Below are 21871 nucleotides of genomic sequence, written 5' to 3' on the forward strand. Positions count from 1 at the left end.
GAAAATTGTTTTGCATAAAACAAATGCCTTATTCTTTTTCTTTCTGCATTTTGATAATCTAGTTATTACAGATTTACTAGTGTTACATGATTTCTTGTCAATTTTTCTTTGGCAGGTTTGCATAAAATTCAGCTTAAAGACATTTCCAGTTCTTTATCGAATACAAGCAATTCTGGCAGTACATCGTACTCCTCCTCCTCTTCCTCCTCAACTTCTCTGGTCTCCACCCTTTCTTCAAACACAAGTGAAAGCTCGAAGCGGAAACGTACACGACAGGGACAAACTCCTGGAGCGGATGGAGCTCCCAACAAACGTAAGAGGAGATTTGTTTGAAAAATAAAAGATTATATATATATGTATATGCACACCAAAGAATTAAAAAAATTTTTTATTTTTTGGTTCTGATAGGAAAATAACTCAGTGGGATTGTTTTCACCCCAGAATTAAAAAAATTTTTTTTGTTCCCCAAACTTTTCATTTTCTTTTTTTTCTTAGTTTAGGACAATGATCTTCTGGGATGATGTTTTGATGATTAGTGAAATGAGGATTTTTTTTTTTTTTTGCTTGCATATTAGACCCCTCCCTATTTATTTATTTATTTGTACTCCTTGATGACATAAAATTTAAGAATCCACAACACATTTGGAACTAATTTCAAGGAGATAAAGTTGTAAGCACAGAACAATTTTACTTTTAATTCACGAATTAATCTATGGTTCATGTACATCACTATCTACTTGAAGCATCTGAATTCATGTTAAAAGTTATTTCCCTTAGCTTAACTTAGCATATTCGATCTAGATCCTTGACTGGTCCATACCTTAATACACGAGTTAAGCTATATTTGGTTGATCAATAGATAGTATGTTATATAACTCAGTATAGTACATGTGTCAGCTATATTTGATACTGATCTTTGATGGCTAATTACCTTATACAATAATTTAATTTACGTTGTTTTTGTTTGCAAGATTCTTAACGTGAAATCACATTTTGTTGTATCTTAGGAGGGTCATTACACCAAACACACCCACTGGTTCTGTGTCACTTCTTTATAATTAGCCACTTGGTTAGTTATTTAACCAACCAACTAAGCAATTGTCTGCTTAATCAGGCACTTAAGCAATCAGTCAGTTGTCAGTGTCCTGTTGCCATTCACAACTTCATCAATGACATGCCCAGTCTCCTCCTGGCCTGCTTTACGTCTGTCTGTCTTCAAATTGATACCTATGTTTATGTAGTTATAGATGTGTGGGTCAAGTACTTGAGAAGGGAAGGGAAAGAAAAAGGAAGTGTGTGTGTGTGATTGGTGATCCTGATGATTAAGTAAGCAATTGATTAGTTGGTTAAATGATAAACCAATTAACTAATAATAAACAACTAATATTGAACCAGTGCATGTGATTATAATTGCTGTAATGAACCTCCCAAGATACAACGAAATTAAATTATTACACTTAGTTAAATACATAAGTTAAATTATATTTGATTTGGTTCTTTGATAGATCAACATATTACACAATGACTCAGTTTAACCCTTTTGTTACCAACCCGGCTGAAACCGGCTCTGGCTCTGAGTAGAAATGTCTTGTTTTCATAAGTTTTGAATTAAAATCTTCCACCAAACCTTAGTCACAATTTATGTTCCTAACACTGGCTGAATGATAACTAAGTTATTTTACTAAATTCTTTGTTATATATAACATAATTGAAAGAAACACAGAGCATCTCAAAATAAATACAGTAATGAAAGAGTTAATAGATAAGACAAGTTATTGTTGATACATTTCTTTGGTGGATCAATACATTATATAGTGCAATTTGCATTGTTCAGTTTAATAAATGAGATATGGTGTATTTGAAAGCAGTCTTTGGAGACTCAACTCACTGCACAGCAACTAATATATTTTTCAGACTATTAACCTTGACTTAAGAAATGAAGCAATTTTTAATATATGCATGTATACTGTGCTACTTTCGGTTGACTTGAACCTCTCATTGTAAGCTAATTTCAATCAATTTGATTTCTCGTATTTTAATTTCAATTTCTCTGATCATATGCTAATGTCAGTGGTTTCCGTCTCTGATTGTATACTAGTTTCAGTTAGTTTGGTCTCTGGTTGTATATATTCAGAATGCTTGGATATTTACTTAGTTGGATTTCAACTGGTAACCTTTATTTTCTATACTCTCGGAATGGTTGGTGTTAGGAAGGCCATCCAGCTGTAGAAACTCTGCCAGATCAAGATTGGAGCCTGGTCCAGCCCTCAGTCAAAATCGTCCAACCCATGCTAGCATGGAAAGCGGACGTTAAACAATGATGATGATGATGACTAAGTCTAATAACTGGATTGAATTCTGCCTGTACTCTATGCTGCTTATCCGGGAATAAAACATCTGATGGTGACCTGAGATCAAACTAACTGAAATGTTATCTAGATGTCAATATAAAAATAAAAATGCTTCACCTCTAAAGATGAGGTTACTAGTTTGAAAAAAAATGATCTTATTAACAACTTATTCAGGTAGTTATATATTTAATGTACTGATTCACTGTTGATTATTTAGATTATGAGAAGTGATGCATGAAATAAAGCTCTACTACTTCATGGATTCTATATTTTTTAGCTGTGCACCAAGATAACCATATATATAGCAATTAAATTATAGATAAAACCACTATTAGGCAACTCAAACAGTGATAGATATAAATCAAAACATAAAAAACAAAAAATAAATATAATATAATATATATAAAATTTAAATTATTAAAATTTTAAATTTTTTAATTTATATTTTTAAATTTGATTTAATCCTAATTATAATTTTTCCCTGTAAGTTTGGATATACTCCATATATATATATATATATATATATATATATATATATATGTATGTACTCACACACACACACACAACAAACATAGTTTTCAGCAAGCAATAATCATGCCTATAGTAATCCGCATTGTCCAGGTATAGCTGTGTGGATAGTTTGTATCATAACCACATGGTCTTGAGTTCTCTATCACTACAAAGGCACCTTGGGCAAGTGCCTTCTTCAAGGCAGAATTGGTAGATGGGAAACTGTATGGAAGCCCTTTGTATATGTGTGTAAATGTTTACATTCCCTTGAGCAAAACACTGGTTTTACATTGACATTCCAAGTTTACAAATTGGCCTGTTTGAAGAGGACTAGAATAAACTAATCACTTGAAAAACAGGCAAAGGTTTTTAAGAGGAAGAACATTCAGCTGTAGAAACCATTCCAAAACTGACAGAAGAGCTTGGTGCAATCCCCTGGATTGCCAGCATAAAAGACATTCATTAAATGATGATGATGATTTTTATATATATATATATATATCATCGTCATCATTTAGCATCCACTTTCCATGCTAGCATGGGTTAGATGGTTCAACTGAGGTCTGGGAAGCCAGAAGGCTGCACCAGACCCAGTCTGATCTGGCAATGTTTCTACAGCTGGATGCCTTTCCTAACGCCAACCACTCCGTGAGTGTAGTGGGTGATTTTTACGTGCCAGTGGCATGTAAAAAGCACCCACTACACTCACGGAGTGGTTGGCGTTAAGAAGGGCATCCAGCCGTAGAAACATTGCCGGATCAGACTGGGCTTGGTGTATATATATATATATATAGGTATGTTGGTGCAAACTGGAAAAATAGAACTCAAAATATGTGTTTTTGTATATTTTCATTAATATTTAGCAGAAGCAACAGAGTGACACATCTGGTACTTATCAAGCTAGTTTGGTAAGTGCCGATGCACAAGACTCTTGGACCTTGAGTCTCTCTGTTGCTTCTTTAAAGGTGCCCCAGTATGGCCACAGTCTAATGATTGAAACAAGTAAAAGATAAACGATATATATATATATCATCAACAACATTTAACATCCGTTTTCCATGCTGGCATGGGTTGGACAGTTAGACTAAAGCTGGGGAGATGCACCAGGTTCCAGTTTTGTGTTTTGGGTTGGTGTCTATGGCTGGATGTCCTTGTCGACAATTAGAACGTACGAATGCAACTTTAGATTTTAGAGCTCTACATAGAATATCATCATCCAGGTCTGCCTTCAGACATTTTGATCTCTGTAGCACAATGCAATAAAGTGTCCCCCTAATGATCCCTTTGTGGTTAAGCATCCAGTTGCTCTTGGAACATTCAATGCAGCAGTTCCAAACAACCACAACAGTGAAACATATGTAGGGAACAAATTATATATAAATTTGTGTTTGTAATTTCTCTCTCGCACACACACACACACCAAACACTTATACACATACTCACAAAAAAATTGTCAAAAGAGTGCCTTTTAATGTTGAACATATAAAACTTGGATGGAGTTTCTGACTATGATATTGCCACTAAAATCTGTGAATATTCTTGCTTCCAATACCTTTTTCTTTGTCAAATAGATATTTTTCTCTTTGATCTCTTGCTTCCCAACAAACAATGTATTTTTTCATCTTGAGAAATATCATAATGTAGTAGTGATTACTTATGTAATATACATATATATATGTATGTATATATAATATAATTCGAGACAAAACCACTATTTTGCAAAACAAACAAGGAAAGACTTAATCAATACATAAAAATTTTTAATATAAAGAAATAAACCGCCACTACAATCGTTTCATGTCTTCAATGACATTCGTCAGGTGGATTTTCGATCTCCTAATCTGTTTTAATTTATAAATTAAAACAGATTAGGAGATCAAAAATCCACCTGACGAATGTCATTGAAGACATGAAACGATTGTAGTGGCGGTTTATTTCTTTATATTAAAAATTTTTATGTATTGATTAAGTCTTTCCTTGTTTGTTTTGCAAAATAGTGGTTTTGTCTCGAATTATATTATATAATATTTTACTATAAAATTAGATTAATCCTAAATCTGATTTTTCCCTGTAAATTTGGATTTATTCCCTAATATTTATTATTATGTATGTGTATATATATATATATATATATGCACACACACCATATTTAAAGAATATATGTGTGTGTGTATGTATGTATACGAGTGAGTAGACAAACAAAAGAAAGAGGCACTCGACACATTTAGTAGGAGTTACACATATTATTATTTTTAAAATTTTGATTTCAGCCTCATGCAACTTAATAATGTTCTAGGGCCAAATGAAACTGTTTTAAATAATATCTATCTATCTATCTATCAATTTATATATATATATATATAAGTCAAAATGAGGGTGAAAAAATTCGATATTAATTTAATAACATCAATTTAAACACCAGTGGCCTAGCGTATAAAAGACTGAGATTCAGTAAATATTATTAATACACAAATATGAGAGAGAATCCACTATGTGGACGGTCTTACGCTAGATATAGTGTATTAAAATTTTTTCTTGAGAACAATTCTTAGTGGTTGAGTCCCTTTGCGGATCTATATCTAGCGTAAGAGCGTCCACATAGTGGATTCTCTCTCATATTTGTATATATATATATATATATAATATATATATATATATATATATATATATATATATTGGTAAAATGAATGGTCTACAATAGTCTTTCCTCAATATTTAAGTCAGCATCCAAATTTTATTTTATTATATATATAGTGACGTTTGTTAAGCATGCATGCACAGACACACAAAAATGTATCCAGTACAAGATATTTCTTTTCAATATATTTTATACCAACTGTGAGACGTCTGAATCACTTCAGATCTTTGTGTAAATTCATTTCATGTATTTAATGAAGTAATTAACCAGCTTTATTTCCACACCTCTGATTACCTTGGAGGCGCTGGTACATCTTCTATTATAGGTGCTAGAACAAACAAGACACACAGTTAACATGATAGAAAAAGAAGCACACTGCTCTGCTCTTTAAGTGTTGTTAACAGCGACTGGCAGGAAATGCTGACCACCCCTACTACTACTACTACCAATGATCATATCTCATTGTGGGCTTACTACTACTACTACTACCAATGAGCATATCTCAATGTTGGCTTACTACTACTACTACTACCACCTACATACATACATACCTGGTGCCTGCTTCTCAGTGTGGACACAGGTGTCTTTGGAATCAGCTAAATACTGTTGCTTCTGGACTAGGTTAACTAGAAGTAAGGTATATTGAGAGTGTACTCTGTCTTATTGGTCGGTCGTCAGTTAATGAAATAAATGCATTTAAAAGGAAAAAAAAATAATAAATGGAAAGGTAAAAAATCCTGAAATCTGAACATTGTGAATTGGTAGTTACAACATTCATGGTTCTATAAAACCTCAATGTCCGAAGAGTATGGACATTGTTTTCTCACCAAACAGACTTAATGAATGAAAGCTTTTTTAATCAAAAGCTTCACCTAAATTACTTACCAAGAGAAACTCAGTTTTTATACCGTCATCAATACGTTTAGGTATCATTCTATATAAAATTAATAAATCAAAATTATATATATATATATAATTGGATGATGTTTCTAAAAGTCAACTGAACAAACCAATTATCTCCCCTTATTTTTGTTCGTGAATTGAAAACTATTTGTGACAGACTGAAAAGAATCATTTCTTGTTTGTAATTTGGATACTGTTTGTAAAAGACGTTTAAATAAACCAAGCATTTCCCATTATTCATGGTTGTTGAAACAAAAAAAAAAAAGAGAGAGAGAGAAAATTATCATTTCCCTTCATTTTTGTCTGTAAAAGACACCCAAACAATTATTTTTGCTTGTAAAAAGCGCCTACACACACACATGAATTACTTCCCCATTATTTTCTTTGTAACTTTGTATGCCCCACCAAATCCAGTTATCCAATAAACTAATTATTGTCTCTGTATATCTGTTTGTACCTTCTTTTTGTGTATGTGTCTATGTGAATTCACTTATTTTTGTTCTGACAATAAAATGAAATTAACAAACAATTTGTTATTGGTGTCATTTTTCTAAAACTTTATGTCCACCACCACCATCATCATTATCGTTTAATGTCTGCCTTCCATGCTGGCATGGGTTGGATGGTTTGACAGGAGCCGGTTAAGCAGGAACCTGCACCAGACTTCTGTGTCTGTTTTGGCAGGGGTTTTTACAGCTGGATGCCCTTCCTAGCACCAACCACCCTGCACAGTGGACTGAGTGCTTTTTACATGGCACAAGGTCAGTTTTTGGTATGGTTTTTATAGCTGGATGCCCTTCCAAATGCCAACCATTTTACAGTGTGGAACAATTGCTTTTTATGTGGCATCAGCTACTGGCAGGGTCACCAAGTAATTGGAAGACGAAGTTTCTTTTAGAGGGGAGGGGGCATTGAAGGAGGTTCAAAAATAATCAGTCGGAGAGAGAGATCGAGATGAGGAAAGGAACAGGTGTGTTGTTATAAAGGAGCTACATGGTTACCCAACCTGAAGGAAGAGCTGGAGCGAGAGAAAGAGAGTGGGAGACAGCAAGAGAGAGATGATAGCAAAGTGCCAGGCGTATTCACAAAGGATGGGGATCAGAATATAAATGGGATGGTTGAGTAAAAGAACAGAGAGAGATATGGTGACAAGTGTCAGGACATGCCCTTGAGGTTCAAAGGTCATTGCCAAAGAAATATGAATAGAGAGGGGAGAAGAGGTAATACAGTGAGTGGTGAACACCTGGGTATATAGAGGGGGTGGGGAGACAGGTAATCATAATGCATGAAGATGTGAGGAAGAGACGAGATGTAGTTTGGTTTGTTGGAGTAGGGTGTGTGAAAAGTTTTCTAATTACATGTGCGTGAAATACATATTACAGAAATTTAGTGGAACGTAAGTTTACATAAGATTGTGTAGAGGATCAAGTTTGATGGAAGAGTAAGGCACCGGATGTATATGAATATATATATTTCTTTATTGCCCACAGGGAGCTAAACATAGTGGGGACAAACAAGGACAGACAAAGGGATTAAGTCAATTACATCAACTCCAGTGCATAGCTGGTACTTATTTAATTGACCCCGAAAAGATGAAAGGCTAAGTTGACCTCGGTAAAATTTGAACTCAGAACGTAGCGGCAGACAAAATACCTATTTCTTTACTACCCACAAGGGGCTAAACACAGAGAGGACAAACAGATTAAGTCAATTATATCAACCCCAGTGCGTAACTGGTACTTATTTAATCGACCCCGAAAGGATGAAAGGCAAAGTCAACCTCGGCGGAATTTGAACTCAGAACGTAGCGACGGATGAAATACCGCTAAGTATTTCGCCTGGCATGCTAACGTTTCTGCCAGCTCGCCACCTTCAAAACGTATACGAATATAACCAGATATATATGAATATATATATATTTCTTTATTGCCCACAGGGAGCTAAACATAGTGGGGACAGACAAAGGGATTAAGTCAATTACATCAACTCCAGTGCATAGCTGGTACTTATTTAATCGACCCCGAAAGGATAAAAGGCTATGTCGACCTCAGCAAAACTTGAACTCAGAACGTAGCAGCAGACAAAATACCTATTTCTTTACTACCCTCAAGGGTTAAACACAGAGAGGACAAACAGATTAAGTCAATTATATCGACCCCAGTGCATAACTGGTACTTATTTCAGTTATGCAAGAACGAAACTGTATATATATAGCGAGAAGTTGAGGTTATAAGAGATAATGGTGTCATTGAGACCCAAATGTGTCAGGTAATGCTGAATAAGTGCTATAGACAGATCATAGTTTAAATACAAACCTTGACTCTGCTACACTCTATATAAATTCCCTACTGGGAATGACCAAGTTTAAGAGAATCTTACATTGCTTATAAACTCTATATTTGGATGGACTCATATTAAACTCTGTTGGACTTTTGGATTTTACTCAAAGGATATTTGAATATTGCATATATACCATTATGCCTATAAAATGGATTTACAAATTCAATACCCATACATATCTTACATCTATTTTCTTTCCTCCACTTCACTCTCTATTTGTATCACATTGAAACTAACTATAACTTAATTTTTCCTCTCACACCGACTCTGATGAAGGGTTATTATTAATTAATATCCTAGAAACAGTTGTAAGACCTTCTATCTATAAATGCTCTAATATCTATACAGCCTTGGTTTTTTTAATTTTATTATGCAAAAGATTCTTATATATAGTTCAAATTTACAGAAAAACAAAAGACAAAGACAGGTGAGGGAACAACAAGCAGGTATATTAATTTGATGCTCGGAAAGAATGGAAAAGCCTTTGGCATTTCGAGCCTACACTCTTCAACAGAAAGGATTGAGAGGGAAAAAACCGAGAGAACGAAAAAAATGTGTAGGTATTGTGTGTGTGTGTGTATATATATATATATACACTAGGGCTTGCAAAAAACCGATAATTCCCAAAACTGAGTTTAAGTATAAATGATTCTCAAAACCAGTTTTCACGGGTACTACTTAAGAAGAGTGGTCCCAGTGCGTGCACTCGCGCAAGCTAGTCGATCCTTACTTTGTGCTTTTGTGTTTTATTTACTTTGTGTAAAAAAACTGGATCTTTTCGGTTTGAACGGCAGTTTTTAACATAATTTCTAGGTAACTAAAAAATTTTAAACTTCGTATACTGGTAGAATGTGTTCATAAAACATCTTTTTCTCTTGGCTTTATTGAGAAAATTCGATAGTTTGTAAGATATTTGTTGCTTTTTGTTTCTTCAATTTCTGCAATTTCAACCAATCACTGACGTGTATTGAGGTAAACAACATTCTGTGCCGTATGAATATGTCCCTCGTTTAAGAAACAGATTGGGTTTATTGGCATAGTTTCGGTTGTAGTAGCACAGATTTCCGTCGATTTCCGTCGATTTCCGTAAAAAACTTTTATTTTTTTACATAAGTAATGAGAGCGAAAGAGACTAAGAGGAAGCGATTTTATGACGAGAAGGTTTCTCTTTGAAGTCGGCCTGTGTGTGTTTGATGGGGTGTGGGAGACAGACAGTATGTTGTGTAAGTGAAGTGCTTCTGTTAGTGTGTGCGAAGAGACAGACATACATATACACATACACCGAGTAAAAAATTACGATGAATCGGCCATACATACATACATACATACATACACACACACACATACATAGATACATACACACACACATACATGCATACATACATATACACATACACCGAGTAAAAAATCAGTTATCTCTCTCTTTCACACATTACTCTCTCTGTCTCTTCGCACACACTAACAGAAGCACTTCACTTACACAACATACTGTCTGTCTCCCACACCCCATCAAACACACACAGGCCGACTTCAAAGAGAAACCTTCTCGTCATAAAATCGCTTCCTCTTAGTCTCTTTCGCTCTCATTACTTATGTAAAAAAATAAAAGTTTTTTACGGAAATCGACGGAAATCTGAGCTACGACATGCGAAACTTCGCCGGTTTATTTACATTTGTGAAGAAAAAAAAAGATACCCTTCCCCCCACCCCTAACCCTAATCCTAAAAGAGATTGAAATGCAATAGATCGATACTAGGGTCATAATTATGGGTGACAATTTCATATGACACCGCTAGAAAAAACTGCCGTTCAAACCGAAAAGATCCACTTTGTGTTTTATTTACCTTAGTCACGACTTCATTGCGCTTGTGTATTCACGAATGAGTCGATTACCTTCATAAGAAGATGGGACAACAGTAACACTTGTTTTTAGGTTCCCTCCTATTTCATTTTCTTTGTATAATTCTGTTGTGTTCTCAGCATCATGTTCAAGAAATAATCTCCTATATGTTTGTTTAGCATACTTCCTTAAATGTTGTTTCGTTAAAAAATAGAAAAGGTCCAGAAATTGACTCACCTTTAAATTTCCTTGGGTTATGTAAATACCTCAAGAGAGTCAAGGTTTCGACATTTCTTCTCTTATTATATCTATGCATAAGTCTTTCACGAAGATTTAGAGCCAAAGGGTTGCCGACGATATTAAGTTTATTCAATAAAAATTCTATAGAATATTCCGCTTTCAGTAAACCCTTATCATCAGCGCAAATAGCCTTCAAAATAATTTCTACTGAATGCAGAATTTCATATAGTAAATTGAGAGATTTCCATTCTTCGTTAGCGACGGCATCTGTGGAAAGTTCTGCTCGTAGAGCATTTGGAATGCAGCTTTTCAATTTCAAAAATCTCTCAATCATATGGAATGTGCTATTCCACCGAGTTCTGCAATCCAGTATAAGTTTATATTATCAAAGTTCGCTCGTACAAAATCTTACAAAATTTCATTTTTTGTAGGAGATTTACGGAAAAGTTTTGAAATTTTTCTTACCTTATTTAAAACTTTGCTAAATTCAGGTTTTAGCTGGGGGGAAACAAGCATTTTTGTGAGCCAAATCTGTTTGACAAAGTATGTCTTGTTGGCTTATGTCAGCTTCATCATTACTATCGTCTGTTATGGCGATCGCTGTCGTCTGTTATAGCGATCTCTTCACTTTTTTTATCAAAAAATTTAGTGTTATTCCTTGAAATGAATCTAGAACTGGTTTTCATTTAGTCCAGTTTCAACGATATTTCTTCAAAAGAAAAAAAATGGAGAAATGTTTTGCGAAAAAGAAAAAGAAAAAAAAAACAGCAAGCCTTAAAATCGGTTTTGGCAAATCCGTTTCGGTTTTACTGATCATAATATAAAACCGGTTTCGAGGCCTAATACACACACACACACATTTATATGTGTGTGTGTGTGTGTACTCTACTGATTTCTAAGAAAGGCACAAAGCCAGACATTTTGGGTTTGAAGCCCAGTTCTCCCTATTTTTTATCAACACAGGAAAAATGAAAAGTAAAATCAACACTGGCAGACTTTGAATTCAATGTAAAGGGAACACAAATACAAGTTTAAGTAATCTAGATATACAACATGACTAAAAGTAGGGCCCTTTGAATGCAGAAAGTGGATATAAGAACGGCTGTGTGGTAAGCAGTTTGCTTTCCTGTTCTGAGTTCGTTCCAACTGCATGGCATCCTTGGGCAAGAACAGTCTTCTACTATGGCCTGAGGCTGACTAAAGCCATGTGAGTGGTTCTGGAAGACAGAAGCTGAAAGATATCCATTGTATATATATGAGGGGATACTGAAAAGTTCCTGGCTTTGAGTAAAATAAAATACAGGAAGATTTGTTGATTATCATTTTATTCAACATATTCCTCTTTCAGTGTGGCAGCTGACTTGACAGACACCCATAAAATTATTAACCATCTTATTAACAATAACTCTGAGCACCTTTTCAAACTCCACCTGTCTAACACCCGTGGACATATTTACCAAGTCAGAAAACAGCACAGCTCCCATGACTTTCGGAAACATTTTTTCACGCTGAGAGTTGCTGAAGCATGGAACAAACTGCCGGCATCAATTGTTAGTTGTCGGAGCACTGCATCCTTCAAAACTTCCATGCTTTCTGAGAGTCGCCAACACTACACCTGATTTTCTCCCCTCCATACACACGCAAGCATGTATCTGTCTCGTACACTGTTCGTTTTCCAGACATTTGTACATTACTGCATATACTTTATACGCACTTTCTGACAAGTTGTGGTGCACCTGAGCACTGTATACAATAATTTCATTATTATTATTATATTGAAAAAGTATTGCAGAAGTAGAAAATATCAATTCTGTATAAAGGTAGGGTGGTCACAACTGGACGGCTTTTGGTATTGGTTCTGCTTATAGTGAGTTGAACAACAAGAAGCTAGAAACATAACATAACAGACGTGATATAAAAAAGATCTGATGTGGGCGAACTAAAGATTGAAAATGATGGATTTTATTTTGATATTTTTTATTCTTAATATACCTAGAATATTATCTAACGGGCGATCTTTCGTCTCTAGTAGACCTTTCCGTCGATTTCCGTAAAAATTTTTTTTTTTTACATATGGGCTTGCGGGAACTTTTGAAGTAATATACATACATATACACATACACCGAGTAAAAAATTTCAGTTATCTCTTTCTTTCACACATTACTCTCTCTGTCTCTTCACACACACTAACAGAAGCACTTCACTTACACAACATACTGTCTGTCTCCCACACCCCATCAAACACACACACACACATGTACATCAATGCTCCCATGCACGGTAACTTCAAAAGAACTTCCCTCCTCATACAATCGCTTTCTCGTAGTCTCTTTCGCTCTCATTACTTCAAAAGTTCCCGCAAGCCCATACGTAAAAAAAAAATTTCTTTTACGGAAATCGACGGAAAGGTCTACTAGAGACGAAAGATCGCCATCTAACGTATCTTTCTTCTTTATGAATGTTGGATTCGATTAAGATTTGAGGTCTGCTATCAAGTCGACAAGTTATGTAGAGGCTCCTTGTAATATGCCTGACAAAAATATACATCGTCATCGGGTTTATCACTTGAGTAAAATGTACAAGCTGCGAATTGCACGTAAAGAGGGATAACTCTGCGTTACTGCATTTATCGATGGAAATATTGACGTTGAAGATAATGGTAGTCCTATAAATTTAGAAGAAAATATATATTATTCACACGTTGAAGCTCACAAATTGCCAATTCATATCTTTCTCATTAATAGTTGTAAAATTATGCAAAATGGTTGAACAGGGTGCAGCTGTGACATTGTGGGCTTGGGTTCAGTCCCACTGCATGGCACCTTGGACAAGTGTCTTCTGCTATCGCCCTGAGGCAACCAAAGCCTCGCACATTGATTTGGTAGGCAGAAACTGTGTGTCTTTAAGGCGGCGAGCTGGCAGAAATGTTAGCACGCCGGGCGAAATGCTTTTCGGTATTTCATCTGCCACTATGTTGAGTTCAAATTCCGCCGAGGTCGACTTTGCCTTTCATCCTTTCAGGGTCGATAAATTAAGTACCAGTTACTCACTGGGGTCGATATAATCGACTTAATGTCCTTGTTTGTCTCCTCTGTGTTTAGCCCCTTGTGGGTAGTAAAGAAATAGGTATTTCGTCTGCCGCTACGTTCTGAGTTCAAATTCCGCCAAGGTCGACTTTGCATTTCATCCTTTCGGGGTCGATAAATTAAGTACCAGTTACACACTGGGTCGATGTAATCGACTTAATCCCTTTGTCTGTCCTTGTTTGTCCCCTCTGTGTGTAGCCCCTTGTAGGCAGTAAAGAAATAGGTATTTCATCTGTCTTTACATTCTGAGTTCAACTTTGCCTTTCATCCTTTCAGGGTTGATAAATTGAGTACCAGTTAAACACTGGACTGATGTAATTGACTAGGCCCCTTCCCCGAAATTTCAGGCCTTGTACCTTTAGTAAAAAGGTTATTACTACTGACACTCTTATTGGTTTGTTCAGATAGACATGAATGCCTTATGATATCCATCTATTGATCAAGCCATCATTCTCCATCCATTCATCAATCAAGCCATCTTCTCCACCCACTATTCCTGAGAAAGTCATGGGGGTAGAATCCTCAGGCACCTTCCCCCATAGGGTTCTGTCAGAAGCAACCAGCATTACACTTTCTGGCTGGATTCCTAAGCATGACCAACTGAAATTATGGATATTATCCAACCATTTTGTTCTTGGTCTTCCTCCTATTGGCTCAGCTTGAAGAATCTGTCTTGTGGTTCTTCCTTGCAACATTCTAATTACATATCCACGGTGAGACGATGGATATTAACCAACCATCCCATTCTCAATTTACTCCACGGTCTCTTCCCTGCAACATCCTAATCACACGTTCATAGTACCAAAACTGTGACTTCTCAATGCAAAGAAATAGTAACTAGACCTGGAGAAATTTCCTGATCTCTGAGTTATGCACCCTGTTCAGTAACATTACTCCAGTTTTTATGTTACAATACTGACCGGTCCTAAATGGATGAGTGTAAGGTCAATTGGCTTTATGACATAAAAACTGCAAATGTCAATGTTTAGTATGTAGTAGAATGATGATGTGGAATGAATATAAAATGAAATAAGTCTCTCAGGATGAAAACACTCATAGCAGTCAGAGCATACACTGAGTTAAACCTTGCTTAAAGTATTCTCTTCCTGGAAGATCCAGCTGGGTTGACAGCTCAAGCTTGTTGACCACATACCACATGGTCATAGCAGATGAGGAGGTATCTTGTGGAGATGGGGATTGACTGGGACTCTACTTGACTAATCACCCACGAGAACCCGGGAATATTCCGAATAATGGTGAATGCAGCAACATGCTGCAATGGTACATACTCCTACATCTGACCTGACCTATCAGAATGATATTCGTTTGGAAGCAGCTACTAAGGAGGAATTGAGCCTGAAGATCAAGATTACAGTGTGTTGATCAAGAGAATTATTTCTCTTCTTAACAACTCTACTCACTTCACTAGGTCAGGCCTGGTTTAGTTCTGCTCACCACTGAGGCAGCAGCCTGTTCTTGCTCCTATGCTGTCTATGTATGACTAGCATGGAATTTTGTCAGTGAACAGGTCGCGGTCTCAAAGCAATGAAAATATTTTGACAAATTAAATTTAAATGTTGAAGTGAATCTAATGGTTTTTATGTATTTCTTAAATGGCTTATAAACACCTTCCACACAACAATTCATTCCAAAAGAAGATATTTCCCCAGATTAGTATATGATCCTGAAAATATAGTGCTTTTAGCTCTCTTATAACAAAGGACTGGCGATATTTCATGGCTGATAATGTCATGAAACCTGAAAAGAAAAGCATTGGGGTAGACCAATCAGAGAGGGATAGTTTGTTCCTGTTGGATTAAGTAGGCTTAACGCTGGCACTCCCTGGACCTTGAGTGTCTTTAGTATAGATCACCTTGCTGCAGGTATTTAAGCCAGATTTGAAGATAACTTATTCCCATCTCCCTATTAGTATCAAAGAACCCAACCAAAAGTTTGTGAACACTTCGCTTTCTTCTTTGACTAAAACATTGGAATAAAATAGCCCTTTGTTAGGAAGAGAACAATAAAATGCTTTACTGTAAATGTTGTGAGCTTCATCGCTGCATGGTATATGAATTTATCAAAATTAACTAAAAATGAAAGGGCTTTAGCAGAATACTTCATATCAAATTACATAAAATATAATTAAAAATAACAAATATGAAATTAAACATTTAGAAAGATGCTTTTAATTATTATCGTTATTATTTTTTGATAAAGCTAAAGCAATGCAAGTTAATAATGTAGGTTGGTGGTTAGTATTTTTACTGTATATTTCAAAATTTCAGTGCAATGACCCTGTGAAATATTGAAATATAAGGTAAATGAACTTAATCACTGACCTGCACTGTTTTGGCTTTAAAAAAAACAAAACAAAAAACATTTATATATATCAGACAATGCTTCACACAATCTACACTGTTTAGAAAGACGTTCAAATAACAAACCAAACACACAGGACAAATCTATGCGGTTGCTCAGTCTGTACAAAAGATATAGCAATGAAATTTCCCTCAAATCATACCATACAACAGTGGTTCCAAACCATTTTATCAAAAGGAAATTTTTCACCAACACAGGCTTTTGAAAGATGTGTCTACTCGGAAAGCAAATTTAGTAACTAACAACAAACTAGTTTTCTCAATGGAAACACACATGTAACTGAGTAATTATACATTTTAGACTGCAACCTTTTAACATCATGGGTCCCACCAGTAATACCATCCTGGATCCTAGGCTAGGAACCACTGGCCTACAGTACTAAAAGTGAAAGGACATATTGGATAATATCACTATCACTGTATTGACCAGACTATCAGATGTGGTTATACACCACTGGTCACAATGTGCTTCCTTGCATTGTTGCAGCATTCGAGTAATGTTACCCCACTGGCAAGGTGGGCAGGCCATTATTTCCACTGAGCAGGACATCAGTCCATCGCAGGGATACCAATTTACAGCTGAGTGGAATGGAATAACATGAAATGAAGTGTTTTGCTAAAGACCATAACACACCACTGATCTAGGAATCAAAACTATGATCTTTGTCATGGCAAGTGCAACATCCTAACCACAAGACCATGGCTGGAACATCTCTGATCATAGTTCAGCTTAATCAAAGCTGATCAGAGAGAGATCGACAACAGACATGGAGGCGCAATGGCCCAGTGGTTAGGGCAGCGGACTCGCGGTCGTAAGAACGTGGTTTTGATTCCCAGACCAGGCATTGTGAGTGTTTATTGAGCAAAAACACCTAAGCTCCATGAGGCTCCGGTGGGGGATGGTGGTGAACCCCACTGTACTCTTTCACCACAACTTTCTCTCGCTCTTTCTTCCTACTTCTGCCACAAAGCAGAGGAACCATGATGTAACCCACTATGGGGTGGTAAACTTTCAGACCCTAGTCTAGAGTGTGAATCCTCTGTACCCCAGGATGGTTCAGCTCTCCACCCGTTAAAAGCCACCATTTATGGAATGAGGATAACAACATAGCTTTTGCATCCGTGCAACAGCCAGTTTATCGCGTGTAGTGGGTGGATCTTCAAGTTGCCACACGCATTCTTAGTAGCTTAGAGTAGGCTTGAATTAGAGATTATTCTTTGTGGCTAATGGCGTGAGTCCTGATTGGAAGAAGAAGAAGAAAACAACAGACAGGATAATTGCTGAAAACGAATTATCTAATAACATCCAGCATACAATTTTTAATAAAATTATACTTTACCTTAAGGGTTCTCAACAATTCTTATCTATCAAACTCCTTTGATTACTATTTCATCCAGGTGGATTCCCATAGCTATTTTATGTATAAAAACTAGTTTTATAGAAATTTCTTTCAAAATTCCTATTTTGTTTTCCGTGTATTAACTTGTGTAGGTTAAACCATGCAAAATATTAGAGAAAGAAATCTAGCTGTTTCTTGCAATGCATACCAATGTGTACATCTGAAGCAAAGTTTTTTCAGGGGGACCCTTAAAATACTAGTGTGGATCCCCAATTCACCATTTTGTTGTGTGGATCCTGGTTGAGAACCACTGCTTTAACTCTTTAGCCAAAATAGTCATTCTAAAAATATGCACCTTGAAGCTACAAAATAATGCATGATTAATTCAGAACAATGTAAATAAACGCTAACGGGTTCAGATAAAAATTAAATTGTTGATTCATTTACAGAAAACTTGAAGAAAATGAATTTAAAAAAATAACACAAAACATTACACCAAATGCACTGGTTTATTGCTTCCATTGACACTTTCATCCAGTCTTCTAGATTACCATTTTTGCAGCACTTATTAATTACCAGCATGTGATGATTCCGGAAGGAATTTGTAGTTCAAAGTTACAGAAATTATGAATTTCTTTATGGTGAGTTTAAAAAAAAAATAGGGAAATAAAACCAACAACATAAAACACCCCTAACTTTCTCTAGAAAATACCAATATAGTAGAAACTATATTGATATTATTAAATATGTATAATGATCATGGAATATATCGAGTTAAACATAAACATTATATATATATATATATATACACATACATACATATATATGTATACATATATGAATGTATACATACCTATATATATATATGTGTTTACATACATATATGTATACATAAATATGTATATACATACACATATATATATATATACATACGCACACGTCTATATATCTTTGTCCTTTGTGAGCAATTTCAAAAGGATATATTTACAATATCATGATTTTCACACCAGTAAATCCAGATCAGCACAAACAGCAGCATTCATGGACTTTGGACTGATTGGCATGGATGGCTACTATGTGACAATAGAGATATATTTAATCCTAATCAATGTATGGAAATACAATATTAAGAATATCTGATATGATATAATATCCTTCATATTAGTGCCATCATCTCAAAAATGGGAACATGGTTTGACACATTAGTCAGTCACTGCAGAAAGATATCCAGAGGTCTTTAGTTGATATGCTTTATGACATTAACGTAGCCATTAAAAATTCAATTTTGATTATAAAACTCCGACCGACTAGCTTATCAAGGTTAACTTCCTGAAAGGAACCTTCCAGGTTTTTCCACTTTGGATCTGTAACAACTGAACTGTCATAAGAATGAGGTAAAGATTGAATATATACATGCTGACCTGTGGCAGCCCCACTCCGAATGCACACCAGTTTGTCCCCTTTAGGTGACCCCAACGTAATAGAAGAGGCAGTACCTAAAGGCTCCATCTGTCCAACTCCAACACAGTTACTACTTGATAAAATTTGCCACCCCATTAATTTACTCAAGAATACAATTATGGCTAAATGGTGGAAAGCAATCTGCCACATGAGCAGATCTTCCAATTCTTTAGGTTCAAATGACAATATGCTGACTCTTCCATCTCTACTGATTGCTTTTATAGTGTCGGTGCCAATCTCTAACACCAATGATGTCCTGTTAATCTCATATCCAAGAGAAGTAATATTAATTTTAACACTGGATTCAAGACTGCTGTTTAAACAGCTCCAGTGGGTAGAAATCTGAGGATCAGGTACGTGGATGGCCATCCTGTCGACTGTTTCCATCACACGTTTACGAAGTACAGCATGCTTTGTCTGTTGTATTATTTGTTCCAGTAGTGTTTCATTCTCCGTCATTTCTGTAAGATCTTGGCGACTGTAACCATGGGGCCCAGCAAGTCGCCGCCTTTTGCTCAGACCCAATGTGACAGTGACTGGATGTGGCGGTGGATGATTGATAGTTTTATAATGAGCTTCTCGGAGAAGCTGATGAAGAGAATGTTCAAGAACATGGTTATGATCGACTTTGAGAGAAGTAACACGTTTATCCTTGTCGTTGTAATGGCACAATACAATTGAGAGCTGGACTCCGGGGAATATATTTGTAATGATTTGGTTACCAACAACCATATGTGGTACCTGAGATTTCAACTGTACTGCTTCTCGAGCCAGTTGTGAAAATAGTTCTTTGCAAAACAAAACATTTTGAGCAACTTCCAATTTCTGATGCCAATATGTGTCTGAAGGAACGGGACATAATCCACTTGGCATTTTCAGAGCTACACTTGTCAGGTCTGATAATTCCGGGAAAGTCTTCACTTCAATTTTTACGTAAGCAACACCTTCTAACTCACTTGGAATGATTACTTCAAGGCAACTTTTCGGTGTGCCAGAAATAGAATCAATGTTGTCCATCTCTTTCGTACTTTTAACAACCTCGAACGTTCCACTCTGCCAATACCTGGAACCAACAGATTTATAACTGAAATCTCCAAGAATGGTATTTCCAACTTTTTTTAGTCTCCAATTATGTCTAAGTTTTAAGAGTTCTATGTGAAAGTCAGACTGAGTCCTCGCACTTGTTTCTTGTTGTGATTTTTTCAGACGTTCCGTTCCCTCCACCAAAACAGCTGCAGCCGATACCAAACTCCGCTTTTTTGCCAGGAGCTGAACTGCCACACGAGACTCGTTAGACTCACCAACTACGTGATCAAGAATCATGTAACGTCTTTCTTTTGCAATATTAACAACATCATTAAGAACACTTATCTCAGTTAATGCAATCTTCAGCTTATTCCTCACGGAATCCCACGGCCACAGCGAAGGTTGGAATGGCGCTAACACTTTCTCGTCTGTTTCCTTCTCCCCTTCCGATGTTGGTTTGCCCTTTTCTTCACTTTCATCTCGGTAAAAATCGATCTTGTGTGCAAGCTTGGTTAGGTTTTCTGACATAGAAAGTGGCGGTAGACATAATTCCTGCCCATCAAGTGAAACTTCTTGGATTTGTTGTTCAATAATTGACTCGACACTAACTGAAACCTCGCCGGTCGCCATCTTTGTTCAGTTAATACAAAACCTGGATTGGGGGATTAGATTCGACTTTTTTAATCACCAAAGTGAAATACAGAGGCATCTACGAAGTTACGGAGAAGCGTCTAAGTGGTCGTTCAAACTGTTACAAATAGCAGTAAAATCTGCTTCAAACTACAGCCCATCATTTAAAAATGAAGTGAGGCACATTAGATAATGTTGTCTTAGATACTCCTCCAAAATGGGATCGCTAGGGATGAAATGCCTTTGATGATAAATCTGCTCAATAGGGGGTTGACCTAGATAAACAAAAATAATAACAACAACAGAGACGAATAATAATTAATCAAAGAAATTCTACTATTTCACAAAATGATAAAAAACAATGAATTATTGCAATAAACTAACAATCACCGTTAGATTTATTGAATTATAGAGAAATAACACAGGAATGATAGTTCGTTTCGTCGGCTTTGTCTATCAAAATTTTTTCCGGAAATCTCACCGAGAACTTCCTGTCAATCTCAAGAAATTGTTTGGGATCAGAAGAAGCCAGGCTTTTTGGCGATCTCGACTGATTTTACCATGAAATGTCATTACGAAGTACTTGGAGTTCCTTTCGATGTTGGAGACGAGGAATTAAAAAAATCTTACAAAAAGCTTGCTCTGAAATGGCATCCAGGTAAGTTTTTATGGAAGCAGACGTAATATTTGATATTCTTTTTGTACCACATGTCTTTTCATTCATTGTTTATATAGATATATCTTACCTCCACACAGGGAATTTCGATCCGCTAGAAATAGCTGCCGGTCCTCACTCATAATAACATTGCTGTCTTTAACAAAAAATGACGGGACATTGAATAATATTGTCCAGAAAAAGGAATAGGAAGGTCAAAGCTGGAACAGCAGAGATCTGGTCAGTTAAGGCTAATTTGGGGGTTAAACAAGACCTAACAGAAGAGTGGGAGCTTCAACGTGTTCCCTCGTCCTGTTGAATATAGAAACCAAATCTTCATATCACAATCTACCCTCTTAGAAAACAAGATCAGGATAGATAAATGTCTGTGAATAATATATGGCAAGAAAAATTGACGGGATAGTCACGGCTGGTATTCTTTTGATCAAAACTGTTAAGCAACAACAACC

The 21871-nt window shown here is 36.1% G+C and overlaps 3 protein-coding genes across 3 annotated transcripts in view; 2 read left to right on the top strand and 1 right to left on the bottom strand.

Moving 5' to 3' along the window:
* The window catches only part of LOC115223547 (MRG/MORF4L-binding protein), a 14733-nt gene extending 7809 nt beyond the window's left edge, over positions 1-6924 (top strand). The window contains exons 4-5 of the mRNA XM_029794183.2: positions 116-313; positions 5825-6924. Of these exons, the coding sequence (XP_029650043.1) occupies positions 116-313; positions 5825-5853 (227 nt within the window). The 3' untranslated portion in view covers positions 5854-6924. The remainder of the gene's footprint in view (positions 1-115; positions 314-5824) is intronic.
* An 11195-nt stretch (positions 6925-18119) lies between these two features.
* LOC115223575 (mediator of RNA polymerase II transcription subunit 17-like) lies at positions 18120-20763 on the bottom strand. Its single transcript, XM_029794215.2, has one exon. The coding sequence runs from the start codon at positions 20744-20746 to the stop codon at positions 18881-18883; it is 1866 nt and encodes a 621-aa protein (XP_029650075.1). The 5' UTR covers positions 20747-20763; the 3' UTR covers positions 18120-18880.
* Positions 20764-20990: 227 nt separating this feature from the next.
* LOC115223476 (dnaJ homolog subfamily C member 21) overlaps positions 20991-21871 on the top strand; it is a 55334-nt gene continuing 54453 nt past the window's right edge. The window contains exon 1 of the mRNA XM_029794074.2: positions 20991-21404. Coding sequence (XP_029649934.1) covers positions 21308-21404 — 97 coding nt within the window. The 5' untranslated portion in view covers positions 20991-21307. The remainder of the gene's footprint in view (positions 21405-21871) is intronic.

This window comes from Octopus sinensis, linkage group LG23, assembly GCF_006345805.1.
Source record: "Octopus sinensis linkage group LG23, ASM634580v1, whole genome shotgun sequence".
NCBI lineage: Eukaryota > Metazoa > Mollusca > Cephalopoda > Octopoda > Octopodidae > Octopus > Octopus sinensis.

Bases quoted from the DNA above. Each gene is read 5' to 3' on its own strand.
- LOC115223575 (XM_029794215.2), bottom strand. From the start codon at position 20,746: ATGGCGACCGGCGAGGTTTCAGTTAGTGTCGAGTCAATTATTGAACAA.